We start from the raw sequence: 24,107 nt of genomic DNA, 5'->3' as shown, positions 1-24,107 counted from the left end.
TGTATACTCATTATATAATGTCACGATATTTATGTAGTTACATTTTTGTTAACATATCATAGGGTAATTCAAATGCCAAATCACTGACAAAGTGGTTTTAATAATTCTCGGAAATGTTGTAATAAGTCTTAAGTAAAATATGTAAATTTGACTGAAAACATATTTTTCATTTAATTCATTTTGTTACACAAAAACTCACATACCATTTAACATAAATCCATTTTCAAAGAGAGATTGTTAACGGCCTTGATTGCGTTTTCCAGCTTAGTATCCCACAAGGCTCTGCACAGCTTGCCAATAGTAGCATTTTTCTGATTACTGCGCCATTTTGATAACATTTGAAATGAGGCCTGAAATATTACAAAATACAATACATATTACTTATAAAAACTCAAAACATTACCTAAAGTCCAAATACAATAATAATACAATACGAGTGGGAATAATAACTGCACTGAAAATGATTGTTTCAAGGTCCTCTTTGATAACCATCTGGTGGGACACATTGTTCATAAAACCAACCGTTACTTTCAACAGGTAAAACCCGTAACTAATATTCGGCCACATTCTAAAATCAATAAATGGGTTGATAGGTATCAGAGGTCTGAAGCCAAGATCTACACATTTTAGGTTGTCATTTTACTCATGGAACATTATTTTTTTAATGTTCCATGAGTAAAATGGACGACTAAATGACGACTGGACTACCAACCCCTTGATAGCAACTCCTTTTTTAGAAAAGTATTTTCTCAGGACAGATTTTTGATGCTACTGAGATTTTTAAATTTAGCTAACAATGATGCACAAATTGAAAGTGATGTGTTGCAAAAGCTAAATGTCATCACTTGTACACTAAAAAAAGTATTCAACGTTTCCTTTATTCCACATCAAAAGCTTTGTATTAATGGGAGTGTAGTGTAATGGAAGGGTAGGCTGTTTCTCAAACAGTATTTACCAAAGAAGAGACACTGATTTGGTGTTAAATGTTTTGTTTTATGCAACTGTCAAACTGGATATGTCTTAGACTTTATAGTTTATACAAAAAAGGAAACACCAATTGAAAACAATGGAAACCTTGGCATTTCAGAGGCGTTGCAACTCTTATGGCAACTTACTTAGGATTAGAACATATACTACACGTAGATAACTGGTACATGACACTGGTCCTTTGTTGTTTCAAAATCTTCATGATAATGAAACTGGTGCGGTGAGAATGGTAAAGGTCAACAGAAAATTATGGCAAAGTTTCCTAAAATGGTGACAGGAGAACATAAATCCCAAAAACACAATCTCTGACAGCTGAAAAATGGGTAGATAAGAGAGATTTGTTGATGCTTTCCAGTGTTCATGATCCTCGAATGGTAGACACTTGCAAAAAATACCCTAAAACTAAGGAAGCAATTATGAAGTCATTGTCTAAAATAAGAATATTGCCCTTGTTGACAAGGCAGATATGCAGATCTCGTTCAATGACAGTGCCCGCAAGTCTGAAAAATGGTATAAGAAATGTTTTTCCATTTTATTGACATTACTGTAATCAATGCCTACATACTATTTCAATACAAGACAAAAAATCAAACTGGGAGATTTTAGACTGAATTTGATACAACTGATGGTCGCAGATCCAAGACCTAGCTCCCCTGTGACTCACTGCCCGGCATTCTCCCAACCCCATCCCTGCTACAGATAAGGACAGCATACCAGGTGGACCAGCGTCAGCGAGCAGCAGTGCCAGGACATGAGTTGGATTTGCCACGATTGCAACGTTCCGCTTTGTGTGCCCGATTGTTTCCACGCCTTACTAAACATCAAAAACTTCTGAGATAACTTGTGTACTGTTACTAACAAGTATCTAACGTGTACCTCAATATGTTTATTGGAAAATGCTGACAATATTTTATTTTGTATTCATATTTTATAAATATAGTAACTTTTGTGCATAATTAAAATAATTTATGTATAAATACACAAAAAAACTTGAAACACATTTACGAGGGCTATCCAGAAAATTGATTACATTTCTCTCTGTAGCCACTAGGAGTGGGACTATTGCGGCCATTTTGATGTCATGGCGTTTCTCAGTTCAGTGGCTATCGAGCCATGCTAGTGAGAGGTTACTGTTGCTCCTTGTTGTTTTACTATAGCAGTTTAATATGTGTGACAATTGAAAATCCTGCGAGTTGTGAAGTGCGATTGGTAATATGGTTGTTGTTGGCTAAGTACACCAATTGAGATTTATCGCAAATTCTGTGAAGTTTATGGGAAAGATGTGATTATTGAAGGTAGAGAGCATTAGTGGTGTATGGTTTAAAAATGGCCAAACCATATGCAATCAAAACAAAGTGGATGGTCAAGCATTGTGACCGATGAAATTGTCTCTAAAATTGATGAGAAGAATTGAATTTCAAATATTTACATTACTTACAATATTTAGATTTTCATCTGTTTGTGTGGCAGTGCTTTGCATTGAATCAGTCAAAACAAATAGTCTTAAGTTTTGATGAAGCAATTAACAATTTTGATCATAGGAAAGCTAGAAGATATGCTTCCTTGAGGAAGCTAGAGGTCATTTTTTAATTCAAAGAGAGACTTTTTAAATCCAACAAGTTATTTTTTATTTTTCACTCTAATTATTGTTATTTGATCTATTATCTTTTAGAAATAAATAAGCCGAATTTGAACAATTCTGATTTTTATTCTCATGTAAATTATGAAACTTTAGAACTAAGAGTGGATTATTGGAGAAACCCCATTATAATTTATAAATACCCACAAACACCGCTTGTATCACTATCACTACCACACTGGCGCTTTAATGCTTACATTGTACCGCTGGTATAGTGGCTAAGGCCTCAAAACGATTGGTCGGCCGACATAACTGTCCAATGGATTGTTACGTGTTTGGAGGGGGGGGAGGCTTGCCACAACACAGGGGTAGAACTAACCAAGAAAAACTCAATTACACTAGTGGGTGCAACCTTGGAAAGCGTGAAAAGGGGCTCACGAACATATATCGATCGTTATTCACTATTTCACAGACTGCGACCTGTAAAATACAATGTTTTGAAATTAATCAGGTCATGATTCAAGCAGATGTCAACTATTTCTAGATTTTATAAGTTCTTGGAGATGGAAAATTTGTTTTTGAGATTTTCCCGGTTTGACAGGAGGATTCCCGGCTTATTCCAGTTGCATTAAATTCCTGGTTTATTCTCGGTTTTCCCAGTCGGGTGGCTACCTGAGCTGATTAGATACTTACTTTATTTGATTTCAGTCAAAAGTATTAAATTATACACATTGAGTTACAACTAATGAGAAACAAAGTTTGTTTAATTTTTGTTATTTATAAAACATTCATGTTTCAATGTAGTACATATCTAAGTACCACAGTCTACTGCTTCTATTAATTGTATCAAAAGTCCATTGAATTACATATAGTATATTTAAACGCTAGGCAATTTGTTTTGTTTTGGACTAAATATGCCATCTTGAATGGTCTTGAACCTATTAACTGAGCTAAATGTATTAACTACTGAAACATTGTTAATTGAATTTTCTGGATTTTTATTGTCCAATGATTTATGGCTGTACACGTACTATCATTTTGAACTACTGTTTCAGAGAAATTAATACATTATATGAGGGTAAAAAAGAAACAAATTACTTATGTCTGAGCAACCTTAACTCCATGCTACTTTTATGTTATAAGAACTCAAGCAATCAATGAAATGTTAATGATCTATATAATGTACTGTCATCTTCACTCATTTATACACTAAAAAGCCATTGTATGAATTATTTTTATATTATCACCTTTGTTATGGAAAGATATCTTGCATTAAAAAAGAATAATAATTTATGGACATTATGATAGTTTTCAATGTTACGTGAAAGACAAAATAAAAGAAATGGGAAATGGAATGTGGCAAAGGCAGAGAATACATCACTGGAGATGAGGAAGAGTTAAACTATTCATAATTATCATACCTAACAATAACTCAATACATAAACATTTTACAGTTGTGTTTAATTACAAAACAATAAAAAGACAGTTATACAAAAAACAATACAGAACAATCTTTACTCATGTTTGCACATTCTGTACATTAAATAGTGTCAATTGATTGAAATAGATAATTAATTATTACAATTATAATACTCTATAAAAAATATATTAAGATACTAAAATACTAAAATATCATCTAATATATTATTTCTCTAAAATATTACCTCCTTGCGTTTCTTGTGCTTTAACTTGAACTGTTCAATTTGAACTTTTGTGAATAACAGTTTCAAACCAATGTTTCTCCATTCATTGCCAAAGCTTTCAGACAAAACTATCAAATGACTGTCCTCAACTTTCTCCTTGGACTTCAATATTTCTGAAAAAAAAAAACCAATGAACAAAAATAATATTTAATAAATAACAAATTTATATTTAAAATAATACTCAAAAAGCACACATTTTCTTTGTAAGAAAAAAGGGCAATAATATAATTAGCGTTTTTACTTTATTTGTTTTAGTACTTGCACGAAAAATATTCAACAACAATAAAACCGTAACAAATACTAATATTCAATATTCTTTAGTTGTTCTGGTGGGAAACAACTGCCACATTTCATGCATAACCAATCTGCCATGTCTTTACTATATAAAATTTAATCATATTATTTTGGGACACTCCTTTAAAGAAAAAAAGTTTTGGTTATTCAGTACAGGGAAAACACTTCTCTGGTGATGACAATGTTCTCCTTGTCTTTGTAGATTTATGAAGAAATAGAAGCACTAGCTTCTCTACAAATGGATATTCATTTCCAATAACTATATGAAGAGACTGAGGATACATTGACTTGGCTGGAATAGCACTAACTTCTTAGAGAAATAAATAGACATTATCTTCATATGTATGAAACATTCCCCTAAGTGAAACCATAGCTGATAAGACTCCTTTCTGTACTGGGTCGAGCCACAAGAGAGTTAGGATATTAGCGGGAGGAGGAGGACCATATTGCAAACTAGGGTATACCCTACCCTCTTCTCTCCAGGCTTAATCTGTACACAAGGAACATTGTGCGTGTGTGGGAGCAGATTGTACTGGGTCGAGCCATGAGAGAGTTAGGCTATTAGCGGGAGGAGGAGGACCATATTGCAGACTAGGGTCTACCCTACCCTCTTCTTTCCAGGCTTGATCTGTACACAAGGAACATTGTGCGTGTGTGGGAGCAGACTGTACTGAGTCAAACCACGAGAAAGTTAGGCTATTAGCGGGAGGAGGAGGACCATATTGCAGACTAGGGTCTACCCTACCCTCTTCTTTCCAGGCTTGATCTGTACACAAGGAACATTGTGCGTGTGTGGGAGCAGACTGTACTGAGTCAAGCCACGAGAAAGTTAGGCTATTAGCGGGAGGAGGAGGACCATATTGCAGAGTAGGGTCTACCCTACCCTCTTCTTTCCAGGCTTGATCTGTACACAAGGAACACTGGGTATGCATGGGAGGAGGAATTCGTCTAACTTCATTCTCTGATAGCCTTTACATGTCAGGGCACTTCTTTGTTTTTTTTTTCTATGTAGCAAGCACAATTTCTTTACCATATTGTGGTACCAATTGATTGTTATAAATAGCATGGGAAACTAAATCTTAAGAAAGTTTATGTTTGCAAAACTTTGAGCACTTAGCCATGGCCATTAAATTTAATACAATTAAAAACATTTACTACTTAGGGGCTCAATGTCTAATATAACAAGTGTTATCACAAATAATTACAGTAGCCATTTTTAGCGTATGTGTTAATAGTAAGCAATATTATTTAAAAGATGAACTTTAACTAATAGTTGTTGGTTTAGCTGGTGTGGTGCCTTATTCCTCAATACTAAAACTAATCGTAGCTTTACTATTAAGGGAAATTAATCTTTGCTCACCAGCTTACACTCTCATGGGCAAAACACAGCCCGTGGGCCTTAGTTGGGGTACTCGTGAACAAGGTCATTGTAAATAATGAAAATGACACTGTTTCTCAAAACCAATTCCTATGTCTCTTGATATTTATAAAATTATTAGGCTTATATGCTATATATAAATAACAAACTATGTAAATTGATTTGTATATATCGTTTTGGTAAGTAAAGAATTGTTATTATTGTTATATATATATGCATAGTAATAAAATAATAAATGTATAATTTTGTAAGTTTTTTAGCTATATTTCCTTTACAACAAAAGCTATTACAATTTGTATTTAATAGGAATCCCTAGGTGCTAAAATACATCAATATAACAAAATACCATGTCAATGGTTTAAAGTTATACTAATTACTTTTTCCTAAAGAGATAATTTTATAATACTCCTGTAAATCCAGTAAAATAAGTCAAAAATAAATATGTAAAAATATGAGGGCTATCTAGAAAGTAGATTACGTTGATATAAACAAAAAACAGAGTAAAGAAAAAAATTGAAATTGTCACTAAAATACTATTTTTCAACATAGTTACCATACAAATTTAGGCATTTATTATAGTGGTGAACTAGTTTTAAAAGTCCAGCGTTATACAACTCTACTGCCTGAAACTTCAACCAGGTAATCACACCTTCCCACAGTTCCACATTGTCATCAAAGCACTGTATCATACGCCAGGTCTTTATTACTGGAAACAGGTAATAGTCGCTGGGTGCAAGGTCCGGACTGTAAGGTGGATGAGGAAACGGACAGTAAACACCTCCAACTTCAAAGCATCCAGAACTTCTCTATTCTGATTTGACAGATGTTGTATAAAAACAAAACGTTTAAACTTAATTTTCCTCTGCACTTATTTTGTATTGATCTTCTTGATTTTTGCATGATTTCTTAATACTTGGCATAACCACTTTTAAACTGCTATTGCAAAACAACAAGGAACGACAGTAACCTCTCACTAACACAGCTATAAAGCCACTAAACGGAGAAACGCCCCAACACAAAAATGGCTATAATAGTCTCTCCCCTTGCAGCTACAGAGCGAAACATAATCTACTTTCTGGATAGCCCTCGTATTTTCAAGTCATATATATATTAACATGCAAGACTATTTTTTTTATTGGGCTATTTATGTCCAATAATTAATAATATTAACATTTATATGAATAAATGTTCAGATTATTCATAAACAATTGTTTACCTTTCACTGCTTCAGATTTTTCCAGATTCTTAGGGAGCTGGTTCGGGTTGCCGTAGCCAATGTAATAGTAGCAATTGGATTCTGGACCGATGTGAATGTTAGTTCCACTTACATACATATTGTTTTCTGAAAGATAAACAACATTTTTCATTTTAGTGAAAAAAGCACCAAAATATGACATAATATTCCTTCTTTACATATTAGGTAATGTATTTTGATATTTCAACAAATCCAGCGGTCCTGAAATGTAATGACTTAATAATAATAGTTTAAATCTTCAATCATATTTATTTATTAAGGATCCAACATGTCCTTAAAATCGTGTTGTCGTCTGTATTTCTGTGCAATAACTCTTGCTAGAAAGATCCTAGAGACTTTAAACTTGGTACATGGCTCCTCTTGGTCCAAGGAAGAACACTATTGTTTTTGGGATCAAAAACTTAATAGGTAGTAAAGTTGCAAAACAATCTTTTATATAGGTTATATGATGGTGCAGGAAAACACATATAGGGCATTTTTTATTAAGTTACTGATACATGTAATGAAGTTAATTTGTTTGATTAGTTAGTTTTTATAAAAGGTTTGAAGATTTTAGCTTAAGGTACAGTCTTGACTTGTTACGTTCATTTGGGTCCTTCAATACTCTGTTGCATCAGTTTATTTATTTACATACATAAACTTCAAGTTTAGTAATACTATCAATTATTTTACAAAAGATATATTGTTAAAAGCTGTCTTGGTGGTGTTAAGCATTAGTAATATATACTTCAAAAGTAATAATCCTGTAGTTTCATTACAGCCATTTCCTTACCTTTGTCCTGAATTTCTATTTTTAACAGTTTGAAGATTTTGAGGAAGTTGCATTATATTCTGACCCCAGCAGAAGATGGCTTTTTCTCAAAGCATAAAGGTGTGAGGTTAAAAAGAAAGTCAGATCTTGTTTTAGTATTATAGCTATGGATGGATTGGTTTTTTGGAATTTGGTTTCTTACTACAAAATACAGCTTCTTGGATGTAGAGGGCAAACACTACAATTTTTTGGCCAGTAATAATAGCTCTAACTGCTTTCTTTTGAAAATAAACCATTAAGGTTAAAGATTTTTTTTATCTCTGTTCCACCCCATAAAATTACACCATATATTATTTGACTTTCAAAGAGCGAGAAGTGATTTTTGTTTCAAGTACATGGTGAGCATGGAAACTTCCTGTTTTAATACAGTAAGAGGATTTTTTATTGTATTAGCACACTAAAAGAAAGTACATAAATTTATATTCAGCATTCTAAGGGTTAAGACTTTGTAGCATGGCTTGTTTCCTGTATTAGAAAAAATACATTGCATAGAACAAGTTTAAGAAATAGTTTGACAAAATAGAATCTAGCCAAAAATTTATTTTAATAAATTAAGTATACCACCATGAAAAATTTGGTCAAAATTAATTCTATTATTGGAATACCTGTGATATTTTTATAACACATTTGAGTGCACACAGAGACAGAGATTTCTCTTAAACCAAATGTTTTACTCCACTGGCTATACAAAAATATTTATTTCCATTGAAAATTTGATATTTAAGAACGATCACAATACTTCTTTTTGTATTAAAATTGTAAAAGTAAAAATACAGATCTAGGTAGTTTTGTGACAGTCCATAAATTAATGAAGCCGTAATAACAGTTTTGGGTCAAAACAAAGCAATACAATAATCTAAATTTGAATAATTTTGATTGGACAGTTTACTGATTGGATGTAGATTAATAGATTGGATGTAAAAGTTTCAATTTCTAAATTTATTTAACAATAAGTAATTATTATGTGCTGGTTTAATTAATCAAAATAAATGTAATATCTGTCATGTAACACAGGCATTACATAGAACTATTTGGTTTGACATTTAACTCTGAGCTAAATAAAGATACTTTCAACAAAAGGTTGTTAAGTTTCGTAACAACACAGTTATGGACAGTCAACCATGTAAATGGTAATACCAACTTTTAATTTTACACCATTTGGATGATATTGATCTTTGACAAATTGCTACCAACTTGGGGGGACTAGATTTTTTAAATCTGTAACTGAACCACGTCATTTTTAACTAAAAGTTAGACGGTTTTAATATTTTACTCAATTTTCAATATATGGTAAACATTTATGGGAAACAGATTAATTTACTGACTGTGTGGATATAAGTTTTTCATAAAATTTATTACTTAGTTTAGTTTGACTAGTAGAAATATTCTTAATAAATAGTTTTTCTTTTGTAAAATATTAGATTTCAAGTATTTGGTATGTTCTTCCCACCTGTAATTTCTGAGCAGCTTAGTCAGAGGTTTCAAACCAGGACATTATTAATAAAAAGCAAGATAGTTTTTGTTTCAGAATAATATAAGCACTTACGTATTCCTCCAGTGGGATATCCTCCGGAATTATCAGGAAAGCGTTGTTTTCTATTCTTATGTTTGAGCTCTTCATCTGATTCTTCTTCCAAGTTCGACTTTTTCTCCTCATCAGATTCTTCTTCTAAATTAGGTTTTTGTTCCTCATCAAATATTTCTTCTATTTTTGGTTTTACTTGTTCATCATCACTATGTTCATCATGGTTAGTACTCTCGGAGCCAATGTTTACATTGTATGGTATAGAATCATTGTTAGATGTATAATTCTCTCCACGAGGCGGTTTTGGTACAGCATCACATACATTATCTTCATTGTTAATATACTTTTCTTTTTCACCAGTTCCTTTACGTTTAGGCATTCCCAATATTGACATTATCCCTGCAAACAATTAACTGCTAGTGTTATAAGAAAATTATTAAATATAAAGACAGATCAACAAATTTTTGTACAATACTCTATGATCTAATTTCAATATCAGGACTAACTAATAATACTTTTTTATAACCACCAGAACTGGTAGACACCCCTCAGAACCACGGTTGTTGGGGTAAACCCCCAAGAGAAAATGAAATAGATTCACCTCAAATCAATTTTTCAGGCATACAAAAAGTGATAACATTATTGTTGAGCTTAGCTACTAAACAATTGTATTTTTTTAACCTGTCAGGGGTCAATGTGTTTCCTTTTAATGTATTAAATACTTGGTTCAGGTGAACACTCCCTCCTCTCTTATACCTTTAAAAAAGTTCACTGACTGCTAGCTACTTTCCTGATCCCCCTTTAACAGCTAGTTTCAATAAAGCACCAAGTACAAAATTGGTTGTTTATACCCCAAACGGCAGTTTTGAATTTTTTCAACATTACCAGGTCAATTACAACCAATGCAACTTCCCATGTATATAATATTTGTGACATTGCAGGAGTTATGTGTGTTGTTTAATGCAAAGCAAATATTTTGTGAACTGTGTACGTATTTTCATTGGAAATGGATTGAACTGAAGAAGATAAGACAGTTTCTACAAAATGTAGAAAAGAAAGAACAATGAGGAGGAAAAGAAAATCCTAATGCAATTAGAACTCTTTATGTTTCTGAATGATTCGAAGCAATTCATTATCCACAACTGTATAAGCTTGAAGAGATTTAAATTTCTGATAAGTGCTAGGAGATTAGAAGATGCCATAATCAGAATGCACTGGAAAGAGTTTGATAAGTTTGCTCCTATTCATGAGGTGTTTGAAAGTGTAGTAGAATGGGATAAGATTAACTTTTCTGTCAAAAAGTATCTCACAATTGGCGAGATGTTTGGATCATTCACAGATCAATGCAATTAAAATCTAACCGGGAAAGTATGGATTGAAAATATTTGCCATGAGTTTTGCAACGATCTTCTACAAAATCAATATGGCAGTTTATGATGGTAAGTTGTCTGAAGGCCCTTACATTGTTGACAATTCAGGTTAAGCTGTTGTAAACAAAGACTTGTAAACAACCGGACAATATGTTTCATGAAATGGCACGAAACATTATAACTCTGACAAATGGCCTCTTCGGTACCAACTGGCTACATCCCTTCTCAGAGACCACAGGTTAACCATGATAGGTATAATAAGAAAATGTAAAAAAAGATTCCACCTAAATTCCTCAACATAAGAATTGATTTGAGAATTTTAGTATGTTTGCCTTTAAAGAAAACATGTCGCTACTCTCCTATTGCCTAAAGAAACAGTTGTAATCTTTTGGTTAGCAATGCAAAACATAGATAATTGATCATGAATCTGGCAACGCCTTCATTCTTAAGTTGTAACTGTACAAAATATGGAGTTAATTTAGTATATTAGAATGCAACTGCTGGCCACTCATACAGTTTTTTCAGTCTGCTTAAAATTGCTGGATTTACAAATATTATTATCTACAATCACAAAAATAAACAGTTCAATGTGATGATACATATTTAAAAGACTTAGCACAAGAACTGCCGGAACTATTTCAATACCCCAACAGTTGAAGAGAAACCTTCAGCAAATGTTATAAATTAACACATTTTATTGCAATAAAAATAAAGATCATTGACAAAGTCTCATTACAACTTTCATTATAAATGTAGTCAGTTATAAATCTTATATTATCTATATTTTATATTACCTCAACATAAGCTACAATACACAAATACAGCCAGTGGCATTGAGGAAATAAAAATAAAATGTTTTTTAACCAGAAGAACTCGTCCAGTGCATAATATGGCTTATCTAACAGCCATAAGTAATATTTATTGAAAAATATGTTTTACTGTACTTTAGCACTACTGTTAAAAAGTGGTTGTATACCAAATAGGAGAGTGCAACAACAGAATGGCTTTCAAGAGTTGTGCTCAATCTATTAAAATGAATAGATACAGCATTTTTATTCCTGGTATTGTGGGAGTGTTTTTACTGCTAGGTTTTATTAATTGTGGATTTTGAAAGATATATTTCATAAAGTCACAGAGATAAAGGTTTATTATGGTCTGGATTTTACAAATATTAAAATGAGGTGTCCAATGTTCAAGTGGCTGTAAGTTAATTATTCTTATAGACTTTTTGAAAGATACGAATGTTATTAATCGTACTTGCATTTCCCCACACAATAAGTCCATATCTTATAATGGATTGAAAAAAGATAAAATTAGCTGTTCTCACATAATCTGTACAATTGGTGATACTCCTCAGATTCACAAGAATACAATTGTGATCTGAGAAAGGAAACTCTATAATTTGGCAGGTGAAATAACCTAAAAAATTCTGTTATTTGGTACAAGACATTGTCCAGGCAATTTAAACGTCCTGTAGGGCTGCAGTTCAGGTAACAATTATACTGTCTTAAAAGAATTTGGAGAGTAAGAGCAGTTTCACTATCGGTTGTTACATCAAATTAGTAGTTTATATCGCCCTCCATCACTATAGTGTAGTTGCTCCAATTCTAAAAGTAATTCAATAAACCCTCTAAAGATTTAAGGAAACTTTTGGGATTGTCCGATGTTGAGTGATATATAGACACCACTATATTTAATTCATTTATGAAGTTAGAGGACACTTCAAATGGAATTCAGAGCAAAAACGAATGATATCACAGGCTCTTGACTCCAATAAGTTGTGAACAAACCTGATATAATTATCAGTGTAGAGCCCCCCTAATATGATTATTTATACTATATGCACTGGCACAATGATATCCAGATGGAAAGGCAAACACTGCTTCCTCACCCCCTAAATCAATGCTCCGTGATGCAAACCAATTTAGGGTTATGTAATTGTGTAAAAAAACTTTTCAAAATTGTTATTTTATTATTGTTTATATTAGTAAGACCTTGAATATTAAGAAAGAATACTTTTAAATTATTCTCATGCTGATATGTATTAATTGGAATGATCATTTGATATTCTATGTAATTTTTGTTGTTTTTCCATGAGTTCTAAAAAACTTGATTCCCCAATGCTCTTGCATGAACTTGATAAAGAAACTCTTGCATGTAAATTTTTATATTACTTGTGTTAGCAGTACTTAAAGTGTCTGTACAATGATTTAAATTTAATCCCTTGTTGATCAAATAACAATTGTTCATGGATCCATTTTCTATTGAAAGACAGTCTACTTTAGCACTATTTACATTACTGGAATATGAAAGAGCACTTAGATCATTGGCACAGTTACTCTGATTTAGCCTCTCGCTAAACGTGAGGATGCCTAGCACAACTTTAACCACATCACACACGCTTGATACATCAAATCATTGCTGTTGACTAAAGGAATGCTACCATCACAATGGGGTGAAGAACTTGTCCCAGATCTTTTGCAGATTAGGTACTTGACCGTGCAACGAAATCTTCATGAGTAATTTCATTTTTAAGCATTTTATTATGTCTTCGGGCATATGTCACAATAGTTATTCTAGCATTAGTACTATGCTGAAAAAATGGCTCAATTTGACCCTGTCACGCACACAGCCAATTAGAGAACAAATAATATACTGTAGTTTTCTTTTTTTAAGATCTCAGTCAAGTGCTTGAATGCAGTGTCATAACTACTTTTGGTTGGTTTACCAAAATAGCTGTCTTTGGTAAAAAAAACTAAACACAGATGCACCATTTATGCTCTCTTTTATGGCTAAGTGGTTGGTGAGGTGCTATGAGATGCTCCCTAAATGATTTCTAAACGATTGATACACCAGCAGTCATTTGATGAGGACTGGTGAAGTCATCTGAGATGCTGTGAGCAAAATCTATATTTTGTCATGTTTGTATACCTTGATAACATCAGCCATGTGTGTCTCAATTATATTGATAGGGCTGTCACTACATATGTGATGCGGAAACCGAAAAGGGACCCAAAGTTGGTAAAGGAGATCGATGATCTTTCTGTAACTCTTACTTCATAACCTAATATCAATTTTAAAGTTATTTGTTATCGAAACACTAGATTAATAACAATAAAGTGATTTTTGTCAGGCCGGCGAAAATGGACACAAAGTCGTTATGAAGAAATAACATGCACCGACTTTGGTTCCCTTTTCCAAATCCTACATAATACCTTCTAAATCAGTACTGTCCTAGTGTCCTGCAGTAGCGTCATTTTAATCAACTACTTCGAGTTCTGTCTATTAGAACATTTCCAGGACCAAAACAATAGCCGACTTTGTGTCCCTTTTCATTATTTGGCTAAATAAATTCCTCAAAACTGCTTGATGTAGTGTGATGATACTCGTTTGTATTTTGAAGTTTGTAATAATAAAAATTAACAGTATTTTGATTAATATTTACAAATTAACTATCTATAATATAGCAAAATATATAATAATATTCTTCTATTAGGGTGAAAATAAGCCACTGATTTAACCCAACTGTAGTCGATCAGCTACTGTCTGCAACTTGTCATAACACAGCTGTTTAATTTTATTCTGTGTAGAGTCACTGTGGTGAGTTGTTGTTGTGGCGTTTCTCTAACAATAGATGAAAAACAAGTTATAAAAGTATTAAATGAGTTTGGGGTGGACAGAATCTGTGACGATGATTACAAAATGTATGAAGATTTCTTCTGTTGACGTGATTTGCCAAGTAGTGATGAGTCGAATTTAGAGGAACCTACATAGGTACTGTCAACTGCAAATTTGAAAGTGATGGTAATGTTTTTGTTTGTAAAATGTTTTCCTCCGAGGATGGACTTTCAAGATTTCCGGAAAGAGTAATTCCTCCTGGATTGACGGATGCCAGGAAGAAATATTTGTACAACATTCTGCTATAAGGAGGAATTTAAAGACCTTCTCTTCCCTGCAGTAGAAAATAATGCTGTTCCAGAGGAAATTGAACAGCCTGAAGCAGAGCCTGGCGCAAGTAGCTCATTTAATCTCTGCTCAGTGTATATTACAGTAATCTAATTTTCTGAACATGTTTTCCTCAGTTCGTAGCAGCACATAACGTTTTGTACAAATTTCAATTACTTGTATCAATAAAAAATAAATTTTATTTTGAAATGGAATGTTTTACAAAATGCTATATAGGTCTTAAAATAAATACAATAAGAGACCTAAAATGTTCAAACAAATATCTTAACCCTAGAGCTGGTATGAAACGAATTTTCGTCGCCAAAGGCCCGTCCGATTTGGCAACAACGAATATTCGTCGCCAAAGTAGACATGTACAGTTATTGAAATTGTAGGCAATTAAAGTCATATAAATGATTTTTATTTTATATATTCTGGAAGAGCAATAACTATAGTACCGATTTACTGTTCTTACTTCGATTATTGTCTTCTTTGTTTACGGTAAAACATTGTTTTTTTGGACAGCTGACGTGAACGTAGTACGGGTCAACCACATTGTTGTGAAACTGTAAACAAGTGCCGGGTTTTGTGTTTGAGGTTACGAATCCAATAGTATTTGGTGTTGTTATTATTGTTTTTTTTAGCTTTCTTAGGTTATAGTTTTAGTTGTTCCGTATGGGTGAATACTTTAGAGACCGATCAAATGATCTTAGAGAGCTCGCAGGGCGGGATCTAGTGACGCTGTTTACCCATGTTCTCAAGTTCAAGAGATTATGTTTACCCATGAACCATAATATTTATTTAGAAATGTACGCATTTTTGAAAATAAGTAAATATGGGTGCATTTTCATACAAAGCCCTGTAACACATACGTTTTGAGGTAAAAGTTACAATAATTATATATTTTTGGAATCAGGACAAAATTTCGAATAAGTTATCCATTTACGGTTTTGATGTAAAGCTTATTGCTAAGCAGTTACACAACGGAGTATTTACAAAAAAAATTTCCAAAAAAACATTTTTCTTACATTTTGTAAAAAAAATAAAAATATGTTTCCATGGAAACAATAAGATATTGTTATTACAATGCTCTCCATATAGTTGTGAATACATTGACATATAACAGTTTATATTTGGACTAACAGTTATGAAATGTGATACATTATAAGAAACGTCTGCGAGGCTGTTAAAGTAGAGCCGCCAGTACAGAGCGACACCATTGCCAGCTCTTGGGTTAAAATATCTCTTGGTCTAATAAGATAAGTTCTAATTGAAATAGGCTGAATAGCTCCCTTGAGTATTATCATTAACTTATGGGACATCCTGTATATAAGATTACATGTATTTCTGAGTTTGAAGCTGTAATTAAGTGTTTCAACTAAAAATATACACTTTAAAAACTATTTTGGCACATTAATGTTTTCTTAAATGTGTAAGATAAGGAGGTTAAAATGTTTAAAAACTTTAAAATGAATTTTTTCAAAAATAACGATTTTTATGTTATATTTTCAAACAGTCATTACTTCCTTATTAAATATATCAATGTATTTTTTGAATCAAATCACTTAGAACTTGGGAGTGAGTGCCGATGGCCGAGCGGTCTAAGACGTCGGACTTTGAGTCTGAGTTAGAGATAGCGCAGGTTTGAATCCTGTCTGTGACCCTTGCACTTTTTATCAGTACCATTGACCTTGTACTGTATCGACTCTCCCCCTTATTCTGTTTGATAAGATCCTCGCACAGGCCAGTGGCCCATGAGGACGGGCAGAATAAGACTTAAAAGGGGATCGGCTTCTTAGAGAAAAAAATAAATAAATAAATAAAAAAAAACCTGTTGTCAATCCAGTTAAAACACGCTCTCTGCATATGAATATCTAACAAGCAAAACTGATAGCACAGGAAACAAGTTCATCAGAGTACTGTAACCAAAAAATTAGTTCACATGTTTTGTGCTTTTCAAATTCACTTTCACTCTTTCTGTATGTCAGGGTTAATAAAAAGTGTACATTATTATTATACTAATAAAGTGTTGAAAGAATAAATAATCATTATTCAATATTGTTATAAATCATACATGTGGCAGTTTCAGTCCCAGTAAAGCTTTGGCCTGGAAATGTGTTGGTAAGTTTTGTTATATAGTTATAGATTTAATATAGATTCAATAACAATATTAAAAATCTATATTGTTATTGAATCTACATTTAGATTAAGTCACTTAACTAATAATCCCGATCAAAGCTCCAATTAAATCTTGCTTCAAACTTTCATATTTAATAATTAACAATAAGATTCACTTTTAAAACCACTTTACATGTTACCAAAACTTCATGTCGCCATTGCAGACGAGTGTTGTTAGGACTTTAGAGAAGTTGATAATTCCGGAATACAAGGATGGTGTGGACGTTGTGCCTGGAGACAGCACAGGAAATCAAATAAAAGTGCAAAATATACAACATTATATATGCAGAGAACACACAATACTAATACGTGTGACAATACCAACAGTGTAAACTTTCTGGATAACTGTAAGACTCTCTCATTTTTTATATCATACTACATGTATATGTTCAATATTGCATTTTTATTATTAATTATTTATACCTATATATTTACATTTATAAACAAAATACACACAATAGATTATTATACAATATTAAGAACACTTAATTTAATCTAAATTGCAATAGTAGGAATAAAACTTAAAAATTTTTAATCATTAATAGGCCTAAACGATGCTATTTCAACTAAAATTGTTTTTAAGTGGGTTTTACAATATAATTAAATGTCTCAAAATAAAAGACATTACTATGATTGTCACTCGTCTCCCAGCATGGCCTGTCATGTAACTGTTTTTATGTGGCTATTGATGAATTAAATAAGATTAATCCCCATTCATTAATTGATGCTAAATGGTGAAACTTGGCATACATCTAACAGAATGAAATGCAAACAAGTACATATTACACAAATATATAGTGGAGCCTTTTTCAGTTTTTCAAAATTCTTTATTTTGGAAGAAATCATTATTTTGTTGTCAATATTAGCCATTTAAAAACTTATCAACAAAGTTTTTAAAAGCTTATGAAAAAGGGACCAATTTTAACCTCCTTACGAAACTTAGTGCCAGAAATATTATATTTTAAATGTACGAAATCATTGCTGAAATTTTAAAATTTTTATCTATGATACATAACAAATTAATAGCTGTAAAATTTTAAAATTTTGAGGTTTTTAACATTCTTGGTGCGTAGCCTAAACTACTAATAAAATAAACACTGCAAACATCCAAGAGGTCATGCTTCAGATTGATTTGACATGGAATTTGATCTCAAAAATGATTATATTATTCAATGTTTTTATGAAGTATTACGAAACATATAATTTGTAAATGTAAATAATAATGATTATTATGTTAAAAAAATATAATACTGTCGATAGTTATAGGTAAATCCCAAGCCTAAATTTTACATACACGTTGTCTTAAAACTTACTTCTTGAGTTAAAACTGTAAGATGTAATAATATAACAATAACAAAATAAAAATTATTAAAAAATTGTCAATAAAAATAAATAGTTTTTTACTAAGCCATAACAAAGTTATACAAAAACTAGGTTTTTGTTCATTATTAATTAAGTAACATATTTTATTGTAGTTAATGATACAATGTAATTGCCATTGGCCGTTTTGTACTATAAAAATCACTTGTCTTCGCCTAGTATTATAATGGTTTTCACATTTTTAATGAGGTTATGATTTTTGAATATACACTTAACTAAATCGAATACATATTAATTTGTGGTATGTAGTTTTAGTTTTATAAGTAAGAGTTTGCATTGATCAATAGAACTGGCACCAGTCATGATGATTCTCATTAATCTTTTTGTAGCACTAAAATCTTACCAAAATTGCTGCAAAGGATAAAAAATACACACATTTAATATAATTTTGTTCTATAAATATAGTGAGTTTACAAATTAAGAATATAACTCTTGAAAATAAGGAAATAAGGAAAATAAGTAAATATTATATTTTTGGTTTTAGAAGAACAACCATTATGTTGAGCCACTCCGAAGCACTATCTAGTGATGGGTAAGATATAGACAATATCTTAGTGAAATAGTATTATATTGATATACCTGCTTGATTATATTATTATTCATTCTAATTCAGCAATGGTTAGGTTGATGTAAATCAGATTAACTAATTTAGTAACACTTTTAGTGCGCATTATCACATTTTATTTTGTAAATTTGGTATTGTCATAATATAGCCTACTTATAAAATTATATTTCGTGGTTTTCTAAAACTACAAAAACTTTTCCATCAGTCATAAACCATAAATTTTGTTATAGTACAGACTTTCAAAAATGTCTTATACCCTACTTTGCTGTATAATTTTTTGTTAAATTTTTAATAATGACAAAAGGTAAATTTTTTATACTTTTCAAAAAAAAATGAGTAATGGAATTTATTTAATTGTTGCTGTATAGTTCATTTCATTTTGAGTAAGAAAATATGCATATAAGAGGCTTTATTCATGTACAAATGTATTAGAAAAACTTGTATTGCCAAAATATTATGTATAGATCCAATTTCCATAATTTATGTGCATAACCGATTTTTGTTTTATAATGTGGTTTCATCTAGTTTGAGAAAAACTAGATGAAATTTGACATAAAATGGCTATTTCACATTTACATTTTTCACAATAACTTGATTTGATAGGGATTGTTTTCCCCCTCCCCCCAAATTTGAGAAATTCTTTTTGCAAAATTAACATTTCATTAAAAAATTTTTTAAATAAAATTTTGTTATGGCCTACTTAAAATGTAAATTACTTTGTTTAATTATAAACAAAAAATATATACATTTGCATATATTGCTCATAATTTATATTTGAAACAATTTTTTTTAAACCTTGAATGAAGCTCTAAAACGTCAAACACTACAGGATGAAATGACAGGCTACAATATAATAAGCGGCAGCAATACAATCGGATGAAGATTATCGATTTTGAATATCGATACTATTGAATACAACACTTTCTATAGGTATTCATAATTAATCATTGCCAGCTTTCTTTATTTAGACTAGTGACGTATTGACGAACTGTTGTTATTTCGTTTATGTAGGATAAGGTTAACGACAACATCAAAAACAATGGTAATGATTATACAAATATTGCCTCAAAATATTTTTATAAAGAAATTTTAAAAACTTGTCTCAGAAGTAACTGCATTGCCCATCATTGACGAGAAATTATGATTATTGGTGGTGATCCATTCGAGCATTTTTTAAATGCTATCAAACATGTCTACCCTGTTAAGTAATAGCCTACACGGCTCAAGAGTACTTTAAATAGAATTTAAAAAACAAATTCATTTCTTTTACATCAAAAATATAACTTCTCTATACCTATATTAACATTTTTATAGCCTAAAACTTAATTCAATTTGACATCATCATTCAAAATTTATTGAAAGTAAAAACGTGTTTAGAAATAAATTCAAAATAAAAATCATGTATTTCGTTATTAAGTAATGGCGGCAAAAACAGTATGTGTATTCTTTGCTTCGTAAGCAGTCATGTATATCCTTGAAAATAAATAAGTGTAAATGTTATTGTTTTTTATATTTATATATTATATTTTAATTTGTAATATTTATACATTAATGTCTACTTCCTAACTAGATATTGTTCTTTGAAATATATATTATGTTATTTGGTCTAACGTTTTGCTTTCAGTACTTTGTATGGTCATTAATACAGATAATACAGTATTTATTTACATTAGCGTGACCATGGAAAATGAACTTTTTTTTTCATGGGTTGGGCATTTATAGCCAAGTATTATTATCACAGGTGCATATGAACTGGGGGCATATGAAAGTATATTGTTGTATTATATTGATGCCTTTCGGACATTATTGCGTTAAGGAGCAGGGGCATCACGTGATCTGGGATTCGACTTTTGCAAGCTCGAGTTAATTTTTGACGTGACAACGTCTTAAATTAGGTTGCGGCTCGGAGTCACTCATGAAAAAATGTAACGCCCGGTAACGTTACGATGCCCGTCCAGTGGGTCCGCCGCACGGGATCAAGCAGATAACTGTGGGTCCGCCGCACGGGATAAAGCAGATAACTAGGTTTATTCCTGAAAATGTGGAGTGCTTAGATTCGTCATTTACAACAACTACAACAATAAAGGTAAATAATTGTACACTGATATTTCATTATCGTAAACTATGATTGATTGATTAATTGTTAGATTGACACAAAAGTTGAGAAACTGAGTTTATAGGTTATGTCATACTATTGACAAATGTTGATAGTGTTAAGTAAATTATTAGTTTAAATCACTCTGCAATCAATCGTAATTCAGTCGATTGAGAAGAAACAGCGCGTATTGCTGGTCAAACATTTAAAATAACAAATTATAACCTCTAACCTGTCATAACAGTGCGACCAAACAAACGAACTAAACCGACCAATCACCACGCGCGGAGTTAGAATTTAACTGTGTTTAGCAAGAATTTCAAATTCCAATTTTAGTAAATGTTTTATTCAACTTTACCATTTACAATAACAAATTTTAATTAATTTCAAATTATGTACAATGTTTTAGTAAACAAAATATATTTCTATAGTTAAAATTTGTGCAATTCTTATTTTCATTCAATTCCTTGTTCCTATTGTGCAATTTAATAATATTCATATCAATAAATATTCTACCGAGAAAAAGATGTTGTCACGTAAAATCTTCGCCCGTAAAACCGACTTTACAGGCAACCATAATTTTTTTTCTAAAAGAGCAAGCAGTGTGCAGCACTGCGCAGCGGGCAGGCATCATAAAACTCCATACTCGTCTTTACGAATTGCTTCCACGTGAGATACCGAACATCCAACACAAAGGTGTGCCATTACCACTACTGAACTAGGAGGGTAAGAATAGGTAAAGGTACGATAATTTCATCGATTTTATGCGCCGGTAAGATACACGATGGGTAGTTATTATCGTACCATGTTCAAGATTTTTGACAAATTTATACAAGTAACAAACCAAAAGCTAATTATAACATAATTTATTATACGAACATAAAATACTTTTTCATTAAATGTGTTTGGTACGATTATTTTATATGAAAGTACGACAATTTCTCGTTGTTGGTATGATAATCGGTTTTTAAAATCTGGCTATACTGAGTTTGAGCAGACCACGGAGTTATAGGAAACTGTCAAAAACGGAGTTTTCAGAGGATTTAAAAAAATCGTAGCAGCTACTTTGATTTTCGTTGCCAACAATTTTTTCTTCAATATTGTTTTCAGGAAAAAAAATGAACATACCTTTCCATGGTCACGTTAATTTAAATTGATACCGATAATACAATATAATTATTAAAAAATCTTCATCCCATTGTGTTTGTGGCACTAAGAATGAGGATAGTAATATAATACAGTAGACGATATACTCAATGTGTATAGGCTGTTTTATCAAAATCATCACCTACGTGGCTGTTAAGTAGATTCTATAGATTTGTTATTGTATTTGTTCTTTTTGTTTTTAAATAATAAAAATATTTAGTTTTATTAATTGAACTAGTTCAGGAACTAGGTCAGGAGTAGTTCATGAAACAGGTTAGGATTCATGTCAGAGGATTAGTTCTTTTTATGGATGGAATCTATGGGCAGTTTCACACTGCTGTTTGTGACTGCTTATCATACTGCAGCCAAATGACACTAAATGTAGGTGGGTTAATCTGAAAGAGCTAAGGTCACCTAGATGCACTATAATTTAAAATAGATTAGAACTATGCATATTTAATTTAATTGTGCTAACTGTTAGCATATAGAGGCCTAATTAATGCTTAAATTTTAAAATTAACTTACTCTTTACTCCCTTTAATTTGGCGTTCCGTGATTCATTGCTGATCGGCGCCATGATGGGCTTAAAGCTTCAGCCGTAACTTTGGGCTTGTTTTGTAATTTTCAATACTTCAACACTCAATTGTATGTAAGCGCCAGGCAGCTCTGAAATTAAAATTGTAGAAACAGTTAATTAAAATGTAAAAACGTGCAGACACTTTCAAAATATATAAAATTCAGTGACAACAACCTGCGACACAAAATCATACCACACTCAGAAAACTAACTAAACCATCACAATCACAACACTAAAACTAAAATTTGACAGACTTATCAGTTATCAGTTGATTTTAAACAGTGTCTCCAACGCAAGAAAATAAAAGCCCCACCAATTAGAAACAATATTCCCTTCTATCCCTGGTAAACAATAAACATTAAATATTTTACCATGTACTAGATTCTATTAAAATGGAATGAAAATTGAGAGGCTTCCTTTTTTAGTGGTTTCCATTTTGCATGCACAGAACAAGAAATAGATCACAGTAAAATCTATTTAAGGCTAAACGTAACAGAACATATTACGAAACAGGACTGACTGAAGTTAGGTAAGCTGTTTTCTTCTTATGAATAGCAGCACTTGCCAGATGGGGGACGCTGCTTTAGCACCCCTTGGAATAAGCACCCCCTGGGGCTTTGACGTCATGGCAAGGGGGTGCTAAGTTAATGCATGAATGTAGTCATGGTCCTGAATTAACACCCCCTTGTTCAAAGAGGGTGCTTATTCGGTGGGGGTGGGGGGGGGGGGGGGTGGGGGGGGGGGGGGGTGGGGGGGGGGGGGGGTGGGGGGGGGGGGGGGTGGGGGGGGGGGGGGGTGGGGGGGGGGGGGATCAACTTTTTTTATCACATCAGCCAAACATGGCTCCAGATCCCAGTAGTCAAGTCTGAAACAGCATCAGATTCCAGACAATGCATTAAGAGGAAGGTGAACTGGAGCTAAACTTAACATTCTTAATATTGCTAATACATTTTACAGTACAGATGCTAATAGTTTATAGCTCACTATTAGGAGACCGTCGAATTCTAAGACTGACCAGGTGCAATAGTGGAAAAATTCAAATAACCAACATAAATGAATCTACAAATTCTGTCCAAAAAAGTCAAATTGACCAAAGTCTGAACACTTTATTATTATGCAGGGCAAATTAAAGGCATGGTTACTCGATATTAACTTTTTAACAACATCTATGAAGACCGAACTCAGCATAACCCTGTAAGTTATAAAACTGCACTTATCACTTATCTATTAGTATCACAAGATAATAAATCTTAGCTTAATTAGAAATTTTAAATGTAAACCCCTGCTAGTTACACATCTTTTTAAAGGTCTTTATAAAA

General features: G+C 32.1%; 1 protein-coding gene across 3 annotated transcripts; it reads right to left on the bottom strand.

Annotated features, from left to right (window-relative positions):
* Positions 1-80: 80 nt before the first annotated feature.
* LOC124354703 lies at positions 81-23,059 on the bottom strand. Of its 3 annotated transcripts, none has more exons than XM_046805354.1 (6): positions 22,963-23,059; positions 22,737-22,877; positions 9,554-9,931; positions 7,158-7,283; positions 4,231-4,382; positions 81-350 (listed from the first exon to the last, which is right to left on the bottom strand). In XM_046805354.1, exons 2-6 carry the CDS (start codon positions 22,786-22,788, stop codon positions 207-209), a joined length of 852 nt encoding a protein of 283 aa, XP_046661310.1. In that variant the 5' UTR covers positions 22,789-22,877; positions 22,963-23,059; the 3' UTR covers positions 81-206. The 3 variants fall into 3 exon arrangements, with proteins under 3 accessions (XP_046661310.1, XP_046661311.1, XP_046661312.1); XM_046805355.1 differs by having other exon boundaries at positions 22,982-23,000; XM_046805356.1 differs by having other exon boundaries at positions 9,554-9,945; positions 22,737-23,036.
* Positions 23,060-24,107: the final 1,048 nt, after the last annotated feature.

Source organism: Homalodisca vitripennis, chromosome 2 (assembly GCF_021130785.1).
Source record: "Homalodisca vitripennis isolate AUS2020 chromosome 2, UT_GWSS_2.1, whole genome shotgun sequence".
In the NCBI taxonomy this organism is placed as follows: Eukaryota; Metazoa; Arthropoda; class Insecta; order Hemiptera; family Cicadellidae; genus Homalodisca; species Homalodisca vitripennis.
Note: the sequence above shows the minus strand (reverse complement) of the source record. Positions and strands in the feature narration are given on the sequence as shown.